Source organism: Perognathus longimembris, chromosome 23 (genome assembly GCF_023159225.1).
Source record: "Perognathus longimembris pacificus isolate PPM17 chromosome 23, ASM2315922v1, whole genome shotgun sequence".
Lineage (NCBI taxonomy): Eukaryota > Metazoa > Chordata > Mammalia > Rodentia > Heteromyidae > Perognathus > Perognathus longimembris.
The window spans coordinates 6,794,133-6,818,749 of record NC_063183.1 but is presented as its reverse complement, the minus strand read 5'-3'; the positions used below and the strand labels follow the sequence as shown (position 1 = coordinate 6,818,749).

General features: G+C 48.6%; 3 protein-coding genes across 8 annotated transcripts in view; all 3 read right to left on the bottom strand.

Moving 5' to 3' along the window:
* Positions 1–421: 421 nt before the first annotated feature.
* Positions 422–12,595, bottom strand: Phkg2 (phosphorylase kinase catalytic subunit gamma 2). 4 transcript variants are annotated; one of them, XM_048332757.1, is made up of 10 exons: positions 12,040–12,595; positions 11,587–11,699; positions 5,947–6,122; positions 5,636–5,690; positions 3,930–3,995; positions 3,682–3,845; positions 1,503–1,593; positions 1,262–1,415; positions 1,063–1,188; positions 422–967 (listed from the first exon to the last, which is right to left on the bottom strand). In XM_048332757.1, the coding sequence occupies exons 2-10, from the start codon at positions 11,679–11,681 to the stop codon at positions 674–676; spliced, it is 1,221 nt and encodes a 406-aa protein (XP_048188714.1). In that variant the 5' UTR covers positions 11,682–11,699; positions 12,040–12,595; the 3' UTR covers positions 422–673. The 4 variants fall into 4 exon arrangements, with proteins under 4 accessions (XP_048188714.1, XP_048188715.1, XP_048188716.1 ...); XM_048332758.1 differs by lacking the exon at positions 12,040–12,595 and having other exon boundaries at positions 11,495–11,629; XM_048332759.1 differs by lacking the exons at positions 11,587–11,699; positions 12,040–12,595 and having other exon boundaries at positions 6,011–6,124.
* Positions 12,596–13,807: 1,212 nt separating this feature from the next.
* On the bottom strand, positions 13,808–17,788 carry Tmem265 (transmembrane protein 265). Its single transcript, XM_048332762.1, has 3 exons — positions 17,331–17,788; positions 16,243–16,413; positions 13,808–14,556 (listed from the first exon to the last, which is right to left on the bottom strand). The coding sequence occupies exons 2-3, from the start codon at positions 16,408–16,410 to the stop codon at positions 14,395–14,397; spliced, it is 330 nt and encodes a 109-aa protein (XP_048188719.1). The 5' UTR covers positions 16,411–16,413; positions 17,331–17,788; the 3' UTR covers positions 13,808–14,394.
* Positions 17,789–17,942: 154 nt separating this feature from the next.
* The window catches only part of LOC125340873 (Snf2 related CREBBP activator protein), a 54,631-nt gene continuing 47,956 nt past the window's right edge, over positions 17,943–24,617 (bottom strand). For all 3 annotated transcript variants that reach the window (XM_048332753.1, XM_048332755.1, XM_048332754.1), the window contains 7 exons: positions 23,811–23,980; positions 23,463–23,659; positions 23,266–23,380; positions 22,970–23,089; positions 21,294–21,488; positions 21,054–21,137; positions 17,943–20,948 (listed from right to left, as the gene is read on the bottom strand). In XM_048332753.1, coding sequence (XP_048188710.1) covers positions 18,297–20,948; positions 21,054–21,137; positions 21,294–21,488; positions 22,970–23,089; positions 23,266–23,380; positions 23,463–23,659; positions 23,811–23,980 — 3,533 coding nt within the window. In that variant the 3' untranslated portion in view covers positions 17,943–18,296. The remainder of the gene's footprint in view (positions 20,949–21,053; positions 21,138–21,293; positions 21,489–22,969; positions 23,090–23,265; positions 23,381–23,462; positions 23,660–23,810; positions 23,981–24,617) is intronic.

The window sequence follows — 24,617 nt, the reverse complement described above, 5'->3', positions numbered from 1 at the left end:
TAAAATGAAGCAATATTTCTTCCTGTGTAACCTGTAAGGTTGTTTTTCCACAGCTAGGGACAAGTGCCTTATCCCCTACTTGTGACTTCTCCACCCTTGCAGGCAAGGTCTGTACGCTCCAAACCTACATCAAGACCCAGCTGAATAAGGAGGTGGGACAGCTCCAACAGCTGATGGAGGAACAGCTTAAGGCTAGTGAGGACAGGCTTAATAGCAAGTTGAGTGCACTGGAGCGACCCAACCAGCTACCACCCAGCAAAGCCAAGGCCAAAACAAAGTGATCCTCAGCATTTTCACCAATAAAAACCTGGGCCAGAGTGCCCCACTCCCACCCAGCCTCCTTCGTGACCAACCTTCTAGGCTTCACTGTGGAAGACAGAAAAGACAGCAAACCCACTAGATAGCACACCTGGACACTCGCTTTCCCTGGCGTGTAGCAGATTTTATTTCAGACGCAGTACCGACAAGGCCAAGCATGGTATTCCCAGTGGCTCCTTTCCACCCCGGCTCTGATTTGCAAGCCGTGGCCTGTGGTGGTAGGTGTACAGGGTAGTTCTCTACAGTAGCATGAACAGTGGGGGGCCTAGCTAGGCAAGGGGGGTCCTGAGGCCAGACCTTGAGAGACCCTCCTTTCAGAGTGTCCTTCTTCCTGAGACTTCTCATGGCTGAGGTTCTAGCCCAACACCAGTGCAGCATCATCTTCCATAACAGCAGTGGAGTCCCCTTCCTCTTCAGCCCCCATGAGGGGAAAGGGCCCAGGGGCCCGGTGTTGGAAGAGGGCGGCCCGGTTCTGCTGCTCGCCCTTCTTCACCCAGTGCCCATACAGCCGGAAGGCACAGTTGTCGATGAGGCGCCGCACTGACCGCAGGGCATAGGGGTCCCTCAGCAGCGCGTTCTTGGTCAGCGGTCGTACACGGTGGGTGCTTAAGGCTACTCGTCCAGCAGCTAGCACTGTCCACACTGCCACCTGAGAAGGGAGGCAGGGTGAGCTTCAGCGGAACAGATGGCCCAAGGATGCTGACAGGGTAGGCAGGTGGAGGCCCTACCGCTCTTCTATCTTACCCGGAACCGCTGGCGAGGTGTGAGGTTCCAGATTTGGCTGCCTTCACAGCGCTCAAAGAAAGGGTGCTGTAGGGCTTGATCTGCTGTCAGGCGCTCCTCAGGATCTACCTGTAGTAGCCTAGAGATCTAGGGGAAATCCCAGAGCATGAGGAACAGATCTTGGATCTTCTCCACAGACCCCTTAAGGCCCCAGGCTCACCAGGTCTTTGACGGTGTTTGAACGATCATCCCACTCAGGTGAACTAAACTGGTATTGGCCCTCCATGATCATACGTAACATCAGGATCTGGCGCCGGTGCCAGAATGGTGGTGAGCCAGCCAAGAGTGTGAAAAAGATCACTCCACAGGCCCAGCTGAGAAAGAGACCAGGCATGCATAACAGGCAAATGTAAAGGATAGATAGTACACACCGAGGAGGGAAAAGAAGGCCAGAAACTCACAGGTCAACTTCCTTGCCATAGCCTGGATGGGTTTCATCCATGGAGCATTTAAGGATCTCTGGTGCCAGGTACCCTGGGGTTCCACACAACTCTGCGGAGAGAGGGCAGAGACTTAAGGGACTCAATAAGCCTCCTCCAGGACCCTTACCACCAGATCTCTTGCTGGAGCCTCAACACTGCTGCCCCAGTGTTACAAACTCGGTTCCTGCTTGTGTTCTGCAAGCCTCTAGCTAGCTACTACTGTTAAACAACCCAAACACTGCCTGTGACTTCCTAGGAAACTCAGGTCCTACCCAGCCATACCATTTGAGTCCTCCAGCTTTCCAATCAAGCCAGCTCCACCACTCATACCACTTCCTTATCTCGTTACACAAATAATACACATGTAAAGCCAATTTTAGTTTTTGCATTACTTTCTGCCCTACAATATGGAAGAACTAAGAGGAAATGTGGGCTTTTCTAAAAAACAAACAAACCACACTACAAAAGGCTTAGTGTAAAACCTTCCCCTAGCTGGGTGCTGGTGGCTCACACTTGTACTCCTAGCTACTCAGGAGGCTCAGATCTGATGAGGGTGGTTCAAAGCCACCTGGGCAGGAAAGTCCATGAGACTCCAATTAACCACCTGAACACCGGAAGTGGTGCTGTGGCTCTAAATGTTAGAGCTTATCCTTGAGCAAAAGGAGCTCAGGGGCATCACCAGGCCCCAAGTTCAAGCCCCACAACTGACAAAAGCAAAACAAACCCTCCCCTGATTTCAATTCCCCATTGTGGTATCAGGATGAAGTTTAGGCTCACAAGTGCTGCGCTTTTTCTATAACTTGATCAAAGACTATGTTTTAGTTTCCTCAACCACTTCAAAGCACCAAATCCTCCATTCTAGTAATTTCCAAACTGTCTCATGGCATACTCCCAGGAGATGATAACAGGCCTAAATTGAGAACACCTTCCTTGGGAAAGGCATTACATTCTTGGGAATTTTATTCCTACACCTAGTATTTATTGAATAGTGAATATGCTCTTACTGAGTTCACTGTCTTCCAGAAAGCAAACAATAACAGAGTAAGATGAGTATCATAAAGGAAGAATATATAAGAACACAAAGCAGAGGGGGACTACAGTCACTTATGCCAAGGAAGACAGTGGAAAAGGCAAAGCAGAGGTGATTCTACAAGGAGGAAAATGTATGTGGAGCCCAGAGAGAAATAAAAAACACAGCATCCATGAGTGCATATATTCAAAGTATGAGCTCAGTTCAGACTGCTTAAGTTCAAATTCTGGCAGAATGACATCGGACTATATATATCTTTAAAAGAAGACACAAATTTTGATCTCCATGTGTTATTGAGAAGACTTACAGAAGCAGAGGTAAAGGCTTAGTGCGATGTCTACCTCAGAGTAAGTGTCCAGTATAGCTGAGCTACTAATAGATCCAGTAAAGCCACTGAGGGCCAGCTAGCATTCCAAAAGCTCTGAGAAGCTGAGCAATAGGCACACCAGTAATTCTAGCTACTGAGGAGGCTAAAATCTGAGGATCTCAGTTCAAAGCCAGCCCAGGCAGGATAGTTCAAAAGACTATCTCCAATTAACTAGCCAAAAAAGAAAGAAATCTGAACTGCAGGTATAATTCAAGCCGTGAACAAAAAAAGGAGACCACCATGCCCTGAGTTCAAGCCCTGGTAGCAGCACAAAATAAAAGCTCAGAGGATTCTCACAGTTGAACTTTGCTCAAGATTTCTCATTTGCGCGGGAACTAATTCTTGCCATAACCTTGTGTGAGGCTGAGTCTTCAGCTCCCAGGTGAGAAGCGATACCAGGTTGTCTAGACATTACCAGGTCCCTCACAGCACTGAAGAGGCACACTGTGGCCTTATATAAACCCCAAACATACTGCTGAGCCCTCCTTCCTCCTGGGACAAGGCCCAGCCGCCCAGGCCTCTCCCTCTGTATGTCCCTTGGGTTCAATCAGTGAACTTTTTCCCTTCTAGCTTCCCTTTGCCAGCTCAGGACCCATCTGACTCGATTCTCCCAGGTCAGGCAGCACACTGAGTTGCACAGAAGGCTTTGAATCCAGAGGGTACTGGCAACTGTTTGGGACCCAGTGCTCAGATGCAGCCAAACAACTTGAGACAGGAGTCTTGATCCCTCCCCAGCTTCTTAGAGCACCAGGGCCCCTCACCTCGAAGCTTCTCTCCAGGTTCCAAATGGCAGGAGAACCCAAAGTCTGAAACCCGGATCTGCATATTGTCATCTAGGAGAATGTTCTCAGGCTTCAGGTCTCGGTGCACAATGTTGTTGGCATGGAGAAAGCTCACTGCTTCCAGCAGAGACCTCATGATGGACCTGGGGGAGGTGCAATCTCCTCTGCTTTGCCCACCCAGACTCTTACCCCCAACTTATCCCAGGGACTATAGGCTCTGCCATTACCTGGTTTCCTTTTCTGAGAGGGCTACCTTCTCCGTGAGATAGTCAAACAGCTCTCCCTTCCGCATCCTAAGGAATAGGAGGGGCACAGGAGAATATACACCCCCACAGAGGTGCTGAGAAGGTAAGCCAGTGCTCACATAAAATATCATGGGAAAGGCCAGTGCTAAGAGATTCCTGTGAGGAGCACTCACAGACAGAGCACTCTGGCTGGGCACCACTGGCTCACGCCTTTAATCCTAGATTCTCTTGAGGCTGAGATCTGAGGATTAAGGTTCAAAGCCAGACAGGGTAGAAAAGTCTATGAGACTGTTATCTCCAGTGAAACACCAAAAAGCCAGAAGTGGAGCTATGGCTCAATGGCAGAACACCAGTACAAAAGAAGCTAATGGACAGTGTGCTCAAGCCCTGAATTCAGGCCACAGGACCAGAACAAAACAAAAACAAAAAAAACAAAAAAACACTCCAAGAGTAAAATGGATGTCAGGGGCAATTTGACTATTGAGTTGGTAGTTGAAATAGCTAAAGTATGGATGATGCTACAATGAAGCTACTCTTGCAAAAAGTGATTCATGACAATAATTCACAGCAGTTTCTTATTATCTGATAATTACTGTATATGAAAAAGTTTCTTAAAGTGGATTTTTGGTTTTATTTTGTTTTTTGCCAGTCCTGGGGCTTGAACTCAGGGCCTGAGCACTGTCCCTGACTTTCTTTTTGCTCAAGTCTAGCACTCTACCACTCGAGCCACAGTGCCACTTCTGGCATTTTCTGTGTATGTGGTGCTGAAGAGTCGAACCCAGGGCTTCATGTATACGAGGTGAGCATTGAAGTGGATATTTGGTTATACGGGCCACCAAGATTTCAGTTGCTACCAAAAAAAAGCGCTTTATTTTGAAATTTTGCTTAGTTTATTTATCTTTAAAATTGAAGTTATAGCTGGGCACTGCCTGGCTTGTGCCTATAATCCTAGCTACTCAGGAGGCTGAGATCTGAGGATCACAGTTTGAAGCCAGCCTGGGCAGGAATGTCTGTAAGACTCTTATCTACAATCAACACAGAAAAAGACTGAAGTGGCACTGTGGCTCAAGTGGCAGGGTGCTACCCCTGAGCAAAAGGAACTCAGGGACAGTGTCCAGGCCCAAAGTTCAATCTCTAATACCAGAAAAAAAAAATTAAAGTTATAATTGCAACTCTGAGCTGGGTGCTTGGTGGCTCATGCCTGTAATCCTAGCATTTCAGGAGGCTGAGATCTGAGGATCACAGTTTGTAGCCAGCCCAGGCAGGAAAGTCCATGAGACTAATCTCCAATTAACCACCAGGAGTAGTGCTGTGGCTTCCAGTGGTAGAGGCTCTAGCCTTGAGTTCAAAAGCTCAGATATGGTGCCAGGCTTTGAGTTTAAGCCCATGACAGACAAAATAATAATAATAATTGCAGCTCTGATTCAGTCCTCAAAACAGTGTAATTGTGTTGCAAAATTGTAAGATGGTATAATAGGACTGCTTCTGAGTCTTGGCAGAGAATCCTTTCTATAAACTAACTGAAGGCACCTTTGGAGAGGGCCATGCCTTGCCAGGGAGGCAGATCTCTCCCTAGAACAGAAAGGGAGGGTTTGAGCAGTGTGTTCTCCAGCCCACTGAGATGTAAGGCCGGGGCCAGACATGGAGGTGGGGAAGAGGGTTTTCTGATGGGGCAGGGAGATACTCACAGGTCAAACACCAGGAACATGAAGCTAGAAGACTCGTAGGAATCGATGAGAGTGACTGGGGAAAGAGGCAGAAAGGCAGAGACAGATGGAAGGAGAGATACACATTCCAGCAGGATTTCCACCCTGAAGCAGCAGTGGGCTATGACTGGGAAGGAGGCAGTAGGGACCCAAAGATGGGCCACACTCTCGGGAGGTGGCCCAAAGTCAGGAGGAAGAGAAGGAAAGGCCTGGAGGCAACACTGGGGACGTGGGCTGGGGGCAGGGCCAGTAGATAGTGGGGCTGTCAGCAAGAACAGGGGATGCAGCCTCACTGATGTGGGGGTGGCCAGCGACCTGGCGAAGGATGTGTGTCTCTCGCCGTGTGGCTTCCCGCACCTCCTCCAGTTGCTCGGGACTCAGTCGCTCAGCGGTCACCTCCATGATCTTCACTGCAAACTCATTACCAGTGGCTCGATGAATGCAACGACGGACCACCGAGCTCACTCCTCTGCCAAAGCCAGATCACAGCACAAGTCAGGGCCTCTGTGGTGCTCACTTTCATACAGATCAGAGCCTCAGCAACCTTGTGCTCTCTGCACCAGATTCTCAGGACTCTGGACAAGCAACCACCAGCAAAATTCACCCAAGGCTATAATAGCTTCACAGTTCAGACACCTGGTTAACCAAACAGAAGCACTGAATCTAGGTTCTTCCACTCCCTCCATAAGTAAACCTAGGCTCCTCCACTCCCTCCATGGGTAATCCTAGGCAAGACCTTTCTACATTGAGCCGCAGACCTTCCCTCTACAGGAAGGAGAAAGAAATCACCTGTCTCCATATTTCACCCATATTTCTCTGATCAACCCATCCAAACCCCAGAGGTCCCCTATAATACTTCAAGTGTAGAAGGAACCATAAAGCTATGGAGTCTTTGGTAGCTGGAAAATCAAAGTTGAGAATTAGATCTTAGTTCTGCCCCAAATTTGCCACAAACTGACCCAATGACATACAGTCTCTAGGCGTCAGTTCTATAACTCTGAAATGCAAGATTAGCTGGAAAAGCATCAATAAGAAAGCTCATTGCAGGGGCTGGGAATACTGCCTAGTGGCAGGAGTGCTTGCCTCATATACATGAAGCCCTGTGTTCAATTCCTCAGCACCACATATATAGAAAAGGCCACATATATAGAAAGTGGCACTGTGGCTCAAGTGGCAGAGTGCTAGCCTTGAGCCAAAAGAGACCAGGGACAGTGCTCAGGCCCTGAGTCCAAGCTCCAGGACTGGAGAAAGAAAGAAAGAAAGAAAGAAAGAAAGAAAGAAAGAAAGAAAGAAAGAAAGAAAGAAAGAAAGAGAGAGAGAGAGAGAGAGAGAGAGAGAGAGAGAGAAAGAGAGAAAGAGAAAGAGAGAAAGAAAGAGAGAAAGAGAGAAAGAAAGGAAGGAAGGAAGGAAGGAAGGGAGAGAAGGAAAGAGAGAAAGAAAGAAGAGAAAGAAAGAAAGAAAGAAAAGAAAAGAAAGAAAGAAAGAAAGAAAGAAAGAAAGAAAGAAAGCCAGCCCATTGGAGTTTCATACCTGTAATCGTAGCGACTCAGGAGGCTGAGATCTAGCTAGCCTAGGCAGGAAAGTCTATGAGCCCATAATCTCCAATTAACTAGCAAAAAGCTAGAAGTGGTAGAACACTAGCCTTGATTGAAAAAAACTGAGGGACAATGCCCAGTCCCTAAAATCAAGCCCTAGTACCCGCCCCCCCGCCCCCCCACGAGTCCATAGCTTTCTTTCTAAAACGGAACAGAAATTTCCTTGCTCAGACCATATGGGCCCACAAGTACCTCAGGCTTAGGTATAAATTGCTCAAGTGTGTGGCAGCCTCAAATCACATTTCTTATGCTCATTCCCTGGCTGCCTTTCATATGGCCTTACTGCTGTGTTTTCTTGGACTCCCAGAGACTTGCTCACATACTTGTTTGTTTAGAATTTTGCCATCCATATCTAACTAAATCAGGGAAGGAGAACTTTTGCTTTCCAGACCAAATGCAGCAACTCATAGGTATGTTCAGTTTTGGTTCCTATCAAGTAGGACAGAACCTTTTAGCTACTAGAATATTCTTCCTCTCCCCCACTTCTTCCCTTCATCTTTCCCTCTTTTCTTCCCTCTACTTTCTTGCCTCCCACTTTAGTTTTTAATTTTTTGCCCAACCCTTCAGGAAACCTGGGTCTGAGGCCCATGCTCTAGTACATTACTCATTGTTAAGGGGTTTAAAGACACCTGAAGTCAGCTGCGAATGTGGCTTAAGGGTAGAGTACTTGCCTACCATGCAGGAAGTCCTGGGTTCGATTCCCCAGTACCACATACACAGAAAAGGCCAGAAGTGGTGCTATGGCTCAAGTGGTAGAGTGCTTGCATGAGCAAACAAAGTTCAGGGACAGTGCCCAGGCCCTGAGTTCAAGCCCCAGGACTGGCAAAAAACAAAACAAAGACACTTGAAGTCATCCAGCTAAGAATCCCTGCTTTAAGGCTACCTCCACTGATTCCATGTTTATTTTCCAACAGGAAGAGAACACTTATTCCTCTGGCATAATAAGCTTTTTATCTTTTTTTTGGGGGGGGGCACTCTTGGGGCTTGGACTTAGGGCCTGAGCACTGTCCCTGGCTTCTTTTGCTCAAGTCTAGCACTCTACCTCTTGAGCCACAGCGCCACTTCTGGCCTTTTCTGTATATGTGGCACTCAGGAGTCAAACCCAGGGCTTCATGCATGCTAGGCAAGCACTCTATCCCTAAGCCACATTCCCATAAGCTCTTTTTTTTTTTTTTTTCCCAGTTCTGGGCCTTGGACTCAGTGTCTGAGCACTGTCCCTGGCTTCTTTTTGTTCAAGGCTAGCACTGTACCACTTGAGCCACAGTGCCACTTCTGGCCGTTTTCTATATATATAGTGCTGAGGAATCGAACCCAGGGCTTCATGTATACGAGGCAAGCACTCTACCACTAGGCCATATTCTCAGCCCCATAAGCTCTTAAGAGCATTAGTTCTTTAGGAAATACACCTCCTACCATGCATCATGACTATCTAGATCTTTGGATTCAAAGCCCAAATTGTCTCTCAGTGCCTTGTTCATGTCCTCAACTGTCAGACTTGGGCTATGGGTACAATTCAATAACAGTATGCTTGCCTAGCATGTATCAACACAATAACAGTATGCTTGCCTAGCATGTATCAACACAATAACAGTATGCTTGCCTAGCATGTATCAACACAATAACAGTATGCTTGCCTAGCATGTATCAACACAATAACAGTATGCTTGCCTAGCATGTATCAACACTGTATAATATAAATAAATAGCTGTGTGCCTCTGGGTCATGCCTGTAATCCTAGCTACTCAAGAACTGAGATCTGGGGCTGGGGATATAGCCTAGTGGCAAGAGTGCCTGCCTCGGATACACGAGGCCCTAGGTTCGATTCCCCAGCACCACATATACAGAAAACGGCCAGAAGCGGCGCTGTGGCTCAAGTGGCAGAGTGCTAGCCTTGAGCGGGAAGAAGCCAGGGACAGTGCTCAGGCCCTGAGTCCAAGGCCCAGGACTGGCCAAAAAAAAAAAAAAAGAACTGAGATCTGAAGATAGCAGTTTGAAGGCAGCCTGAGCTGGAAAGTACTTGAGACTCTGATTTCCAATTAACCACCAAAAAAGCCAGAAATGGGGCTGTGGCTCAAGTGCTAGCTTTGAGCAAAAAAGCCAGAGACAGTAACCAGGCCCTGGTTTCAAGCCCCAGGACAGGACAAAAAATATAAAATAAAATAAACAAAGGTAGGTATTGTAAACCAGACCTGTAATTCCAGTACTAAGGAGGCTAAGGCAGGAGGATTTTGAGTTCCAGCCAGTCTGAGTTACATAGTGAGTACCTGACTCAATCAATCAACCAATCAAATCAATAGTTCCAGCCTAATTTCTTTATCATAAGTGTTTCCTTAGTTCTTATTCTTAGCAAGATGTTCAAGGTAACTATCCTTTATGTGTATTTATGATCCTCAAACTCATACATTTAGAGCCTCAAGCTAAGCAAATGCTCTACACTGATATCCTTGGAATAAATATACTGAGATCTGAACTAAGGGCCTGGGTACTGTCCCTGAGTTTGCTGAGGGCTAGCACTCTACAAATTGAGTCACAGCTCCACTTCCAGATTTTTGGTGGTTAACTGGAGGTAAATTTCTCAGACTTTTGTGTCAGTCTCCTGAGTAGCCAGGATTACAGGTAAGAGCCATGGGTGCCTGACCCTTCTACTTTTGCTGTGAGCCTTTGAATTTACTATTTCCTCTGCTAGGAATATTTCCGGTCTCAGTTTATGGTCAATCTATTCTTTTTTATTTATTTATCTTTTTTTTTTTTTTTTGCCAGTCCTGGGGCTTGAACTCAGGGCCTGAGCACCGTCCCTGGCTTCCTTTTGTTCAAGGCTAGCACTCTACCACTTGAGCCACAGTGCCACTTCTGGCTCTTTCTGTTTATGTGGTGCTGAGCAATCGAACCCAAGGCTTCGTGCATGGTACGCAAGTACTCTACCACTAAGCCACATTCCCAGCCCCAGTCAATCTATTCTTATCCTTCAGTCTCACAACTTATTTCTCTGGAGAAGTGGCTGTATCTCAGTGCTTGCCTAGCATGTGTGAGAGCCTGGAAATATAACACACACACACACAGATGCACACAGACACAGACCATTTCATTTCCTTAAGGAAGATTTCCCAGATCTCCTTATTCATTCATAGTAGACTTCAGTAATCATTCTACTTCCCTAATAATTTTCTCCATAGCACTCACACTGTCTTTCACTTAAAAAAATTCTTTGTCTCTCCTGTTAAGAAAGTGCAAACTCTAGGGCTGGGGATATGGCCTAGTGGTAGAGTGCTCGCCTCGCATACATGAAGCCCTGGGTTCGATTCCTCAGCACCACATATATAGGAAATGGCCAGAAGTGGTGCTATGGCTCAAGTGGCAGAGTGCTAGCCTTGAGCAAAAAGAAGCCAGGGACAGTGCTCAGGCCCTGAGTCCAAGCCCCAGGACTGCCAAAAAAAAAAGAAGTGCAAACTCTAGACAGATAGAAACCGTCTTTGAGCTCTTTTTGCTCAAGGCTAGCGCTCTACCACATGGACCACAGCACCACTTCTGGCTTTTTCAGTGTATGTGGTACTGAGGAATCCAACCCAGTGCTTCATGCATGCTAGGCAAGCACTCTACCATTAGGCCAAACTCCTCAGAAACCCTATTTTTTTTTTTTTTTTGCCAGCTGCCTCTACTGGTAAGGCCTTCTACATGCATGACTTCTATTTCTACATGTTGGACTCCTATTCTTACTTCAAAACCCAGTGCAAAAATCATGGTTCCTAGCAGGAATGATTTTTTGTAACTTCAGAGACCCCTACCTGATACTGGGGGGGAGGGGTATTTAGTCCCAAGATTTGTTCTCAGGGACTGGGCACTTTCCCTAAGCTATTGTGTTCAAGGTGAGCACTCTACCACTTGAGCCACAATCCTACTTCCAGAAATTTTTTGGTGGGTAAAACTGGAGGTAAGAGTCTCATGGACTTTCCTGCCCAGGCTGCTTATGAACCCTGACCTTCAGATTTCAGCCTCCTGAGTAGCTAGGATTACAAGTGTGAGCCGTTCAGATGCCCAGGTAGCTTGATACCCTCTTTCAGATACTTCACTTAGAGAATTGAGCATATATTGTACTCCAGTTCTTGTGTTTAGCTTCAGTCTGGTCCACAGTGGGGTGCTTCAACCACATTTGCTGAATATATAAATGAATGAATTCGTGGGGTGGGGGTGTTGAGGGTTAACTCAGAATATCAATCTGGTTACCAAAGGTTCTCTGCCGACCACTGACCTTTCCCATCTATCCAGCCCTCAGATGGAAGTGTGTGCATCCTGGCTTGGACCCGACCTCTCAGGACCTTCGTTTTCCCGGCTGCGGCTCACCTGCCAATGACGTCCTTCGGATCGTACTTTTGGTAAAACTCCTTGGCCGCGGCCCAGTCGGGCAGCTCATCCTCCGGACCCACGTCCAGCGTCATTCTGAAGGAGGAGGGAGTCTGCGTGGAGGAAACGGAGGGCAGTGAGGGCAGGGAGGCCCACAGGTTCTGAGAGGACGCACATCGCGGCTCCCGGAGGCGCAGTCCCTGCGGCTGGGGCGCCAGGGTCCTGGGGGGTAGGGGCGGGGCAGGGGGAAGGATCGGGGCTGGGAAGACCCCACGGAAGGGCCTAAGGAGCGGGAGAGGGTAGGGAGGGGGGAGGGGGAGGGGAGGGGGGGGAAGGCGGCCAGTAAGAAGGGGGAAATGGCACCAGGGCGAGTGGCTGTTGCGGCGCAGGCGCACTTGGAGATCGCTGCGGGGGGGGGGGGGGGCGGGGGCGCGGAGTCTCGCGCAGACTCACCCGTGGGGGCGGCAGACAAGATAGGGGTCTAGTCCAAGCCCCTCGGCTCCCGGGCCGCGTTTAATCATCGGCTTTCCCCCGCGGGGCTACCTCGGACGACCTAAGGCTCCGCCCTCATCCTAACAGCCAATGGCCAGCGCCATAGAAAGACGGAGGTTCAGAAAGTCTTAGGTTTGGAGACTGGCTGTCCAATCGGGAGCTGGCAGTCCTGGCAGGCGCAGGCGTGAGGCTCAAAGTTCCCGGAGGTCGCCACCACCCGGAGGTCGCTTTGATCGAGCCAACCAGCTACTGCGCAGGGCGGGGCTCGCCATCAATGTCATCAGCGGCCGGGAATGGGACCCGGAAGTCAGGTTTACCCGGAAGTGTCGGCGTCTGGGTCGTCGGGGACGCTGCCCTCCGCTTCCCGGATTTGGGCATCTCCCCAGCCCCCAGTCTCTACCAGCTTTCTTATCTGCATTTGTCTCTCAGTAACGCTAACAGCGTAGTGCAAGTTCTCTCTGTACGTGGGGAGGACTCCAGCTGTTGAAACGCTCTCAGGCAGCTTAGAACCTGAATTTGGTCGCGAGAGCTTCTGGTCCGGCGGCCTGACTGCGGGGTTACACTTCTACCCTCCCGGAAGCTATTTAAGGTTCAAATACAGGCAAAATTAGACTGCGCTGATAGAAGTCAGAATTCTGATTAAAAAGGATCACGTGGTGATGAGGGAAGGAACTAGAGAGGCTTTGGATCAATGATTAGTTCTTTGTTGTTGATTTCACATGCTGGCTTGGGTTGAAGGCAATTTTGTCTTTGTTTTGTATTTGGTTTCCATATTGGTGCTTGAACTCAGGGCCTGAGTACTGTCCTTTAGTTTTTTTGGTTGTTTTTTTTTTTGCTCAAGGCTGGTGCCCTACCACTGAGTCAAAGCTCTGGCTTGTTGGTGGTTGACTGGAGATAAGAATCTTACCGGCTTTTCTATCTAGGCTGGCCTTGAACCCTGATCCTCAGATTTCATCCCGAGAAGCTAGGATTACCGGTTTTATTTTCTTGAAGTGCTGGGAATCAACTTGAGCATGTTAAGCAGACGCTCTACCCAAGCTACATCCCAAGCTTACTACACTCACATCCCTACCACATTGAGAGAGAGACACACAGAGAGACAGAGAGAAGGAAAAGAAGAAGGGAGGAAAAGGAGGAGGAGGGGGGGGGAGGGGGAGGAAAATGAGCACATTATAAAAGCCAGCTTAGCTAGGCTTCTCATGTACCAGCTCTCTGGCCAAGTGATACCTACACCCACCCTCTTTGGATACCAGATGCAGCCCCTCAACTGTGGACCAGAACCATGATCTGAATCAGAGGCCCAAGATAATGTGTGGTTATAATTGTTCTCCAACCCCTTACTGTCTGGGTTCTATCTCGTATCTCCCCTCCCCCCCCCCAATCATTGGACTTGAACTCAGGGCCTGGGCATTATCCCTGAGCCTTTTTTGCTCAAGGATAGTGCCCTACCACTGGGAGCCATAGTGCCACTTCTGGTTTTCTGGGGATAATTGGATGTGAGTCTCATGGACTTTCCTGCCTGGGGTGGCTTTGAACCATGATTCTCAGGATCCTCAAATCTTAGTTTCCTGAGAAGCTAGGATTACAGGAGTAAACCACTGGTGTCCAGCTTGTATTTGCCTATTATTAGCTGAGTGATCTTGATGAATCTGCACCTATAGTCTCAACTATAAAGTATAACAGTACCTAGTACTGGATCGTCATTAGGAAGAAACATAAAGTGAAAAACAGCCTGGCAGTTAATATTCTGAATAGTAGCTACTGCTACTGCTTTTCCTCTCTGGCCTCAAGGTCTCTGTTGATGTATAAATATGCTAGGGTTTTCCCACTAAGGGAACTTTCCCAAAGAAACAAAATCCTTTCTTTCTCTTGGAACTCCTATGTCGGTGAGGCATAGAGGCCAGGTGCAGGCTTAAGCCATCAGTCAGATATCCAGTCTGACTCTCACCAAAAACCCAGGGAAAAGTAAGAAAAAAGCACTTAGACAGGAACATTTCACCACCAAAAAAGGTTTTTTATTATAAAACAACTTCTAATAAAATCAGGCCTGGTCTTCAATCATTTCTCTGGGTGGAGGCCCCTTAGATGGAGTGGGGCAGGGGAGACAGAAGGTAAGGGCACACTGGAAGAACAGAGTAAGTGGACCTCTCCTCAGTCTCAGCGGCTGCCCTTCTATGAGCTCTTTCAAAGGCCTTTGAGACAGGCACCAGCCTTCCAGCCAGGAAGGAGCACAGCTGTCACCAGAACTGAGCAGTGCCGCACTGTCCAACTGGATTCAGGAGGTCTTAGCTGACACTCAACAGAGGCCACCCAGGGTCACTCAGCCTGAGCGATGGTGTAGGAGAGCAGCCACAGTAGCAGGGGACCCAGAACAAGGACAGCAAGCCAGACAGCAAAGCTAGCCAGGATGAGCCTCCGGGCCTTGGCCCCCCAGTGCACTGCCTCCTCGGACCGGCCTGCCTTATGCCGCTCTTCTGCCTGTGGGGGCAGGTTCTTGGTTAGGTTCTTCCCCTCCTTCTGCCCCAAAGTACCCACAGTCCCACCTCAATCCCCCATCCATCACAGCTTAAAATTTCAGCTCTAATATATGGTCTTCCTTTCTAGTCTGTCTCTCATACCTCATCTGTAAGTAAAGGCATTTATTTCTGCCAGGCCTGCTTTCCAAGGTGGCCCTCACTAGGTTACAAGATCACATATTTACTGTGTGCGTGTATACCTGTATACATTGCTGGGGATTGAACCCAGGACCTATATCTCCAGCAAGCATTCTACTACATTAACTGCATCTCCAGCCTTGAGTACCTCCCTTTCCTTTGTACTGCAGCCTGAACTCAGGGCCTTGCATCTACTATTTGAGCTATCCTCCAGCCTTTTGTTTTATTCTTGAGATAGAATCTCATTATCTTAACCCAGACTAGTTTGTTTTTGTGCTGGTCCTAGAGCTTGAACTCAGGACTTGGGCACTATCCTTTAGCTTTTTTGCTCAAAGCTAGCACTCTACTACTTGAGCTAAAGATCTACTTCTGTTTTTGTGTGATTAGAGATAAGAGTCTCACAGAATTTTCTGCCTGGGCTGGCTTCGAACTGAGATTCTTTCAAATCTCAGCCTCCCAAGTAGCTAGAATTATGGGTATGAGCCATGGCTCCCAGCCCACACTAGCTTTAAGCTTGAAATCTTCCTCCCTCTGCATCCCAACTAGTTGGCATTACCTTGAAAAATACTGTTTAATTCTTTTATTCCCCTTTAGCCCCAGGACTGACATTAAAAAAAAATTGTATGTGCAGATGAGATATGCTTAATGGCAGAGCACTTCTTAGAACATGTGAGGATGTGAATTTAATCCCGCGCCCCGCCCCCCCCCCCCCACCAGCTACCTACGCAGGTGAGGCCCTCTCAGTGCTCAGGGCCTTGATCCCTTGCTGGGCTTTTCCTCTTGAGGGTGGCACTCTACCACATCAGCCAGTTCCACTTCTGGAACTTTTTTCCCTGGATAACTGAAGATAAGTCTCTAGAATTTATCTTCCTATGCTGGCCTCAAACCCTGATCCTTAGACCTCAGCCTCCTGAATAGCTAGAATTACAAATGTAAGCCACCAGCATTTAACTCGAGTGGACCCTTCTGAAATAAATTTGACCATGTCTCTCTCCCTTTGCAAAACCCCTAAAATGATTCTTTAGTAATGAAGATAAATATAAAGGTTCCTAAGCATAAAAGTGGCTTTCAGAAATCTGGATCCTCTCTGATTTCATCTTTCCCTACTCCAGTCATACTGAACTAATGGTCCAGGTCTTTGTATGCACCACTTTCTTTACTGACCTTTCACTCCATTCACTCATATTTTAAAGGTTTTTTGTTATTCCCCCTAGAACATCTTCTTAGCTAACTGCTCTACTACCTATGTATATACACACACACCTTCCTCGCTCCCAAGGTACCCTGTGCTTCCTGCTACTGATGAACTACTAATATTACCCATTTCCATAGCCATCTCTTTCATTAGGCTATGAATGGTCCTTTGATGCCAATAATCACAACTTACTCTGGCATGAGGCCCAGAGCCAAGCACCGATAGCTATTTACCTACAGTCTGACCAACAGACAGGTGAGATAAAACCACTGCCTTATTCCCACCCCCTGCTCCCACAGGAACTGTATTCCTCACCTTGATGGCAAACACAAGAGCCATGACTCCCAGGCAAGAGCAGCCACAGATAATGCTAGTGGCTGCCAAACAGCGAAGGCGGAGCCAGCAGCAGTGGATGGGGGATGGAGAATGAGCAGCTTCTGTGTTGCTCATCAAGCTCTCCACTGCCTTCTCCTCGTCCTCCATCACCTGTGGGCGATACCCAAGGCACTTGTAAGCCCAACAATAAGCCCTTTAGCTGGCTTGCTGTAACTCCACCCCTTTTAAAGTACTCTGTCTTGGAAGCTTACCCCAACTCTTAGGAATGTTGCCTTACTAGTGACTCAGACCAGAGGCTCAAAGTTGAAGACATAAGACAGCATCCTAAAATGTAGTCCAGGCTGGCCCTTAACTTCCAATTCTCCTAGCATAGCTTGGGATTGCTGAAATTACAGGTGTGCATCATCACACATGGCTCGTAACTAAATGATTTTAAACTGTTCCAAAGGGCCCTTAAGTTCATTCAATATGCCCCAAATATTGAGAACCTACCAAGATCCTAGGTCTTGCAAACTTTTTCAAAAGAGCCATTTCACATATATGCAGTCCCAAGGATAGAAGTGGGTGGAGGTGGCAGACTAAGCTTCTCCCCTCTTTTAAACAGTTGAAGAACCTGAACATCAAAAAGACCTTACTTCCCCAGCCTGGTACCTCATTTTCTAGGCTGCATCCTCGCTGCCTCCTCTCCCTCATTTTAACCTACTTACAATAAGATTAACAAGAGTCCAAGTGACATCATTCTCCACATAGAAACCTGCATAAGGATGCCCTACTCCTTTCTCATCTTACTGAGATGGCTTTCTTCATAAAACCCTAACTTTATGTTCAATCATTCACCTAAAAGCCTAAACAAAATGGAACTACCTATGATGCCCCAAATACAAGAAACAAAAGATAAAATGGGAAGAGGCCAGACAAGCAGAAAGCAAAGGTATGTGCCACAAAACTGCAGGAGAATAAGTATAAATAATTCAGCTAAAGTAAACATGAAGTCAAGCAGGGGAAAACCCGTAGAAGGGCCCAGAGGGTTGAGGTCAGAAAATGTAAACACGAACAGGGGTTCTTACCTGGCTATAGACCTGGAGGGATTGAGAGTTTCGGTTCCAGCCTCAGGTTTGATTTGGCTTGGGTGGAGAGGAGCAGACTTGGGGCTCCAAGCCCCGCCCCAGGGCTGGGGTTGGGTGGCCAGCCACCATCTGAAGAGCCCCAGGAGCTGGGAAAGGGGTGTGGCTGACTCAAACCAGTTTGGCTAGATGGAGCGCTGTGTAGGGCCCTGGGATGAAGCAAGTAGAGGTAGGCTGCTTGCCTTCTGGAGAAAGGAGTGAAAGGAAGCATCTGAGCCAGAGGGTTAAAAGAAGGGCAGACTGAGGCATCAAAGAGCTCCGAATAACCAAGGGATTAGAAGAGGGAAAAGGATATGTTCACATAATTTAGAGCTGAGATTTTTTGGGAAACACTACCAGGAGGATCAGCTTTGCCAATCTTCCCTCTTCATGAGGTGAGATTTTAGCCTCAGTGGTATATAATCCTGGATTGAAGATCAAGCATTATGGTCTTTGCAAGAGGGAGAGGAGAAAAAAATGATGCCGAAGTTCCCACCCAACCCTCCACCAGACCAGAAAATCAGAAGCCTCCTTACGCGGATGCTTGTACAGAAACTAAGTTTATTATTTTTTTTCTTCTTAAAAAAAAAAAAAAGAAAAAAAACTCATTGTAGAGAAGCCCCTCCCCTTCCCCCTAAGGGCATGGGGCTGTGAAAGATAGCTGGGGAATCAAGTACAAGGGGGTGGGGACAGAGACTATCTTGCCACCCTTAACACTGCCCAGCCATATGGGGAGGGAGGGAGGGGGATTGTGATCAGCCCATTTCCATGACAACCAGTTGCCTACTCCCTACTTTGGTGGAAGGGAGAAGGCCTCTTTGTCTCCCTGGAGGCTTTCCCCCTCAAAAGACTTCAAGTAGTGGTTAAGAGTCAGGCCTGGTCATGGAGGGAGAGCGGCTGTGGTGGAGAGCCTAGGAGAAGGCAGTCCACTCACGTCTTGGCCTTTCGGCCTCTGTGACTAATGGTAGGGCCAGACAAGTGGGGAGGAGCATTGCTTCGTAGGATGCGCTGGTCCCCTTGGTTGGTGCTCCCAGCGAGCCTGCGGGGGCCGGGCCTGCGGCGTGAGGTTTCATCCCCATCTTCTTCCTCACCTGAGGCTTCAGCCTCAGACTCTTCTACTGAACCCTCAGGCCCCAGGGGACTTGGGGGCTGCAGACGACCCCGCTTTGTTAGCCCAGGGCTTCCACCAAGGGGAGCCCCAGACCGTTTGCGAGGCACCTTTTCAGTCTCTAGTGGGGGGACTAGAGACCCTGGACGCAGTCGGGTGGAGCGCAATTTGGGGGTTAACGAGACCACAGGAGGTGCGAGTTCTAACCCGCCTGGCCCGCTATCTGCTAAATCCAGGTCATCCTGAATTACAGCCACCACCATGGACCCTTCACTCTTTCGTCCTCGCACCCCTTCTGCTTCAAGCCGCAGGCGGGCCAGGCGGGTGAGGGGACGGTTTCCATCCTCATCTGAGGAACTACCCTCACTCTCTCCTTGGCCCAGGGGTTGCTGCCGCCTCCCCAATCCACAGCTCTCAGGGACAGAGGCGCTGTCACGGTCCAACACAGGGAGCTGGCTGGGCCGAGGTGATGATGGGTTCTTAGGAGGCCGGCCTCGCTTCCGTTTGGGTGGGGATGTTGAAATGGTGACAGTGGTGACAGTGTTGGTGACCGCAGAGGTGGGATAGGCTAGCAGTGGTGGGAGTGGTGAGAGGGATGATGATAGTGGGAGCGGCTGTGTCCGGCTCTCTAAACTGACATCTCCAGGAGAGGAAGTGGTCCCAGGGACAGGCAATTCCCGGGCTTTAGGGGGACGCCCACGCCGTTTTTTCTCCACAGGTGACAGAATGATGGGCTCCGGTTTGTGAAAGGGCTCAGGCCCTAGGACAGGCTCTGCAACAATGAGGGTTTCAGCTCCGGGGACTGGATCAGCCCCATTGGTTTTTCCCTTGGATGTAGATGAAGATGAAGGAGCCTCATCCACCCCTCTCCCAGCATCTGCTGGAGACCTGTTCTTCTTTGGGGGCCTCCCCCTCCGACGTTTCACAGCAGGAGGAGTGATGGCGAGCAGTGCCCTTTCTCCATTCTCTGGGCTGCCCCCACCAGTGACCCCTAGCTCAATTTGACGACGAGCTATGAAGGGCGGTTGGGTTGGGGTGGGCAGTGAGGATGTGGGAGCAGCTTCGCAGAGCCCGCCAGTGGGAGGTGAGGACTCTGGCCCTGACATGCTGCGGGTGGATGGGCTTCCTGGACTGGTGCTTGTCTCAGAGACCCCAGGTGCTAGAGTGCTTACAGCTGCCCGGTGTCGCCGTCGCCTCACAAGTTCTTTCTCCTCTACTACTGTTACTAGGCGTCCTGGCAGCTTGCGAAGCACTTTTGGGCCTGGAGGTTGCCCTGGCTGGCCAGTCCCCTGACCCCTAATTTCCACATCAGCACTGGTGCGACGCCGAGGGGGCCGGGCAGGTGAAGGATCCTCAGGAGAGGAGGTGACTGAAGAAGCGGTTGATGGAGCTGTGACCTCAGCTGTAACAAGTTCCTGTGGCTTTTCTGGGCTGGAGGGTAGGGCCTGAACTTCTACCAGCTCTTCCGAGTTCCTGTCAGGTGCCAGTGGCTCCGGAAGTGGCTTATCAGATGCTGAGGGTGGGAGCTCCAGCCCATTGCTCTCACTCAGACCTGGGGGCAACTCCTCCCCACCAGGCAGTCCTGTGAGGATGGGTCCCTCAGCAGGATCTGAGACTTCCTGCTCTTGACCATTGGGGATACTGCCAGCCTCCAGGGTTGGACTTGTTGCAGAAGGAATGACAGGAAGGTTCTTCTCTGACACAGGCAGGATCTCAACAGCAACTGGCAGCAGATCCTTCGGGGGTAAAAGAGTAAGTGGGGAACTCCCAGAACTGGTCAAGCCAGCCACATCCAAGGACTCCATAGATGCCAAAGCTTGTGTACCCAGTTCTGGCTCAGGCCTCAAACTCAAAGGGAGGAGACTGGGGGAGGTGACTGGGGGAGAGATGGGAACAGAAGGCAAATCGAGTGGGGCAGGAGAGGAAGGAGTTAGGAGAGAGGTTTGGGCTGGTGGTGGGGTATTTGGTGGTGGAGGGGTACAGGTAGGAGGAGGAATATAGGCAGGAGAAGAACAAGAGGGAGGAATCTGTGCAGGAGGTGGAGGAGAAGGTGAGATGTGGACAGGAAGAGTTACTGGATTTGGGGCTGAAATGGGTATTGGGGCAGGGACTGGCGCAGGAATGGCAGTAGGGGCTAAAGCTGGAGTAGGTCGAGATTTAGGCACTGGCCTGGGAGCTCGCTCCCTGGCAGGGCTGCCACGAGAGGGTGTGGAGGTGCTACGGGTATGATGGGTAGATGTGACAGGAGTGTGGTTTGCCCCTTGATTCTCAGCCCGGGCTCCACGAAGACGCTCACTGACACGAGTCCCCGGCCTCTCAGGAGCCTTGACTTTCTTACTGCGCCGGTGGCTGCCTCCACCAATCCCACAGGACATCTCATCCCCAGCCCCTGGCCCTTCCTCCTGTTCTTGAGGTAGGCGGAACACCTCTTCCTTGGCTTGATCAAGGTCTTTGCGGGCAGCTTCCACTTGTTCCTACCAACAGCAGAACCCAAGGAGGTCAGCAGGAGGCAAGAAAAGTGAAGAAGTGTAGCAATTAACAGCTTCCCACTCAAAGTCTCATTCCCCAGAAATACTCACTTCGGCCTGCTTGAGCTCCTCTCGGCTTACTTCTTCCAATGAGGCTTCCAGGAATTTCATGGCATATCGCTCAATGGGAGTCAGCTACAGGAAAATACAGAGGTGATAAAGGGGCTTGCTACCCCAGGCCCAATCACCCTGTTTATTAATAACACTCAGGAAGGACAGAAAAAAAGTACCCTAAGTCCAGGGGAAAAAAATTAAAGGATGAAGGCAAGTACTAACAGGTCCAACACTGACCTGTTCTACAAGGGCAGCAATTTCCTGCTCAGCTCGGGACATCTCCTCATCCTCAGCCCCAGGCCGACCAGCCTCCTCTCCCTCACCAGCAGGAAACCCATCATTCTCATTAAATTCTGCAAGTTCAGCCACTTGTTCAGCCTTGGCCTGGGTAGCCGCACGAATATCTTCTTCATCTTCTGCCCGACACAAGGCCTGCCATAACATACAGAAAAAAAGCACTTAAAATAACTTTATATCCTATGATTTCATTATGGAAAAGTCCAAGGCAAGGTTTTGATAAAACCAAGTTTGCAACACAAAATAACCTCCTGGGACCCAGAGTTACCAATGCAACACAGGATAGAAAGGATTTCAGTGCACTACCACTTAGGGAAAACATTATTTTCTAGAAATCCCTAAGATAGGTGCCACTGGCTCCTCACTACTCAGCAGGCTACTGATCTGAGACTTTTTCCAATTAACCACTGAAGCCAGAAGTACAGCTGTGACTTAAGTGGTAGAGCACTAGCCTTGGTAAGAGACAGTGCTCAGGCCCCAAGTTCAAGCCTCAGTATTGGGATGTACACACACGTGCACGTGCGCGCGCACGCGCGCACACGCACACACACACTCTACTTCAAAGTCAGCTTTTAAAGCTTCTCATGCCTGTAGCTACTCAGCTAGCTATGCAGAAGGCTGAGATCTGTGGATAACAGTTCAAAGCCAACTTGGGCAAGAAACTGTGAGACATTTATCTCCAACTAATAACCAAAAAAAGCTGTAAGTGAAGTGGTGGTTCAAGTAGTAGAAAGCATTAATTAGCCTTGCTCACAAAAGCTCAAGGACAGTAACCAGGACATGAGTTCAAGTCCCAGGTCCAGCACAAAAAAATAATAGTGGAGGGGAGGTTATGTGATTTAAGTAGTAGAGCATTTGCCTGGCAAGCACAAGGCTCTGAAATAAAACCTCAGTTTACACACACACACAAAAAAAAATCAACTCTGAACTAAAAACTAGGACTTAGAACTCTAAATCCTGGGATTTTTTTTTCCTACTGTCACCTGGACTAATAAGCAATGTACTTCATTCAAACTAGAAAATGTTGTCAGGACCCAGTGGATCATGCCTATAATCCTACTCAGGACGCTGAGATCTGAGGATCAATGTTTTTTTTTTTTTGGCCAGTCCTGGGCCTTGGACTCAGGGCCTGAGCACTGTCCCTGGCTTCTTCCCGCTCAAGGCTAGCACTCTGCCACTTGAGCCACAGCGCCGCTTCTGGCCGTTTTCTGTATATGTGGTGCTGGGGAATCGAACCTAGGGCCTCGTGTATCCGAGGCAGGCACTCTTGCCACTAGGCTATATCCCCAGCCCAGGATCAATGTTTTTGAAGGTAGTCCAGACAGAAAAGTCTGCAAGGAAGGCCCCATTTAGTCAGCAAAATACGGGACTGGAATTGTGATTCCAGTTGTAGACTGCCAGCAGTGTGCAAAAAAAGCTGATTAAGGATGAGGGCTCAGAGTTCAAGGTCTAATACACACACACACACACACACACACAGAAAAACTAGCAAAGGCTGATGACTATAATCTGGAAAGCAGCAGAAACTGTTCTTTCCCCCACAAACAACAGACAAACAAAGAAGACATATAGAAACATGTTAAGCAGCAACTCTAGGTATGTCCGCTCTTTATCACCTGCTCTAGAATATGGGTCTGTTTGCTAGCCATAGTCTCCTCCTCTTCCTCAAGGGCTGAGGGTACAGATGAGCCAGATGGTTCCTCCAGAGGCATATCAAACAGCTCTCGGATGGTCTGCTATTAGATACAATGGAAGGAAAGATGTTAGCCAACAGAATGCTACTCTTATTAGATCTATACTATAAGGCCTAGAAGTATGAAAAGTTCCTCTTGTTCTGTAGAGGGCAAAGCACCAGCTCTTTAGCAAGCAGGTAGCACGCATACAAACACAGCAATTCTCTTCTGCCATATACCTGTTTAAAATAGGCTGTGGTAAAGTTGCCTCCCTCAATGGCCATGTCTCCTAACATTCTCTTCTGATTTGCCTTTTTTAGGATATTCTCTTCCACTGTCCGTTCACTAATAAGCCTAGGAGGAGATGGAGGACAGGTGTAAACAGACAAATATCAATGCCTTCCTATCAAAAACTAAGGAAAGAGCAGTTAATTACCTATAGATATGCACATCTCTAGTCTGACCAATTCGGTGACAACGATCTTGGGCCTGAGCATCCATTGTGGGATTCCAGTCACTGTCATAAAAAACAACAGTGTCCGCTCCTGTCAGGTTCACCCCCACACCCCCACTGCGAGTTGAAAGGATGAAGCAGAATATTCGTTTGTCTGCATTGAACCGTTCCATCAAGGCCTAGAGGGGGAAGAAAAAAAGATGCTATTTAGAGACCTATTTTAAAAATGGTCCAAGTAACCTTGGAGGGCCCCTTCTGAAAACCCAAGGCTTAAGAAAAAGAGCTAAAGCTAAGATGAACTTAAAAAGGGTTAAAGATAATCCTAATTACCTGTCTCTGTTCAACTCTAGTAGACCCATCCAGACGTAAGTAGAGGTGACCATGATAGGTGAGAAACTGCTCTAATACATCCAGCATTCGGGTCATCTGTGTGAAGATGAGCACCCGGTGGCCCTCTGCCTTGAGCTGTCTCAACAGCACTGCCAATGTCTGCAACTTTCCTGAAGAGATATGAAGGGATAAAGGGAACTAATTCTCCATGCTGGAATGGAGAAGAATACTCTTAGTACTGGAAAGCTATAGGTGAAAAGTAATCAAGGCTTTATCAAGGCTTCAGTTAGTCCAATGAATGAAAATATTTATACATTATCTAACCTTATAATTTCCTTCCCTCAGAGTACTTCTATCTGTGATCTAAGTTCTAAGTCTCACTAGGGATACAGGTATCAACAGATCACCACAAAAAAACTGATCCCTTAGTTGTTCATTAGTAAGAGATCTTTAAGAATTACAAAAGTAGGCTGGGGATATGGCCTAGTGGCAAGAGTGCCTGCCTCGGATACACGAGGCCCTAGGTTCGATTCCCCAGCACCACATATACAGAAAACGGCCAGAAGCGGCGCTGTGGCTCAAGTGGCGGAGTGCTAGCCTTGAGCGGGAAGAAGCCAGGGACAGTGCTCAGGCCCTGAGTCCAAGGCCCAGGACTGGCCAAAAAAAAAAAAAAAAAAAAGAATTACAAAAGTCATACCAGCTGAAACCAAAACAGAGTCACAGAATAGACACCTATCGTTGTAGCTCATACACAGAGATCACACATCGTGGGCTGGGAATGTGGCCTAATGGTAGAGTGCTTGCCTT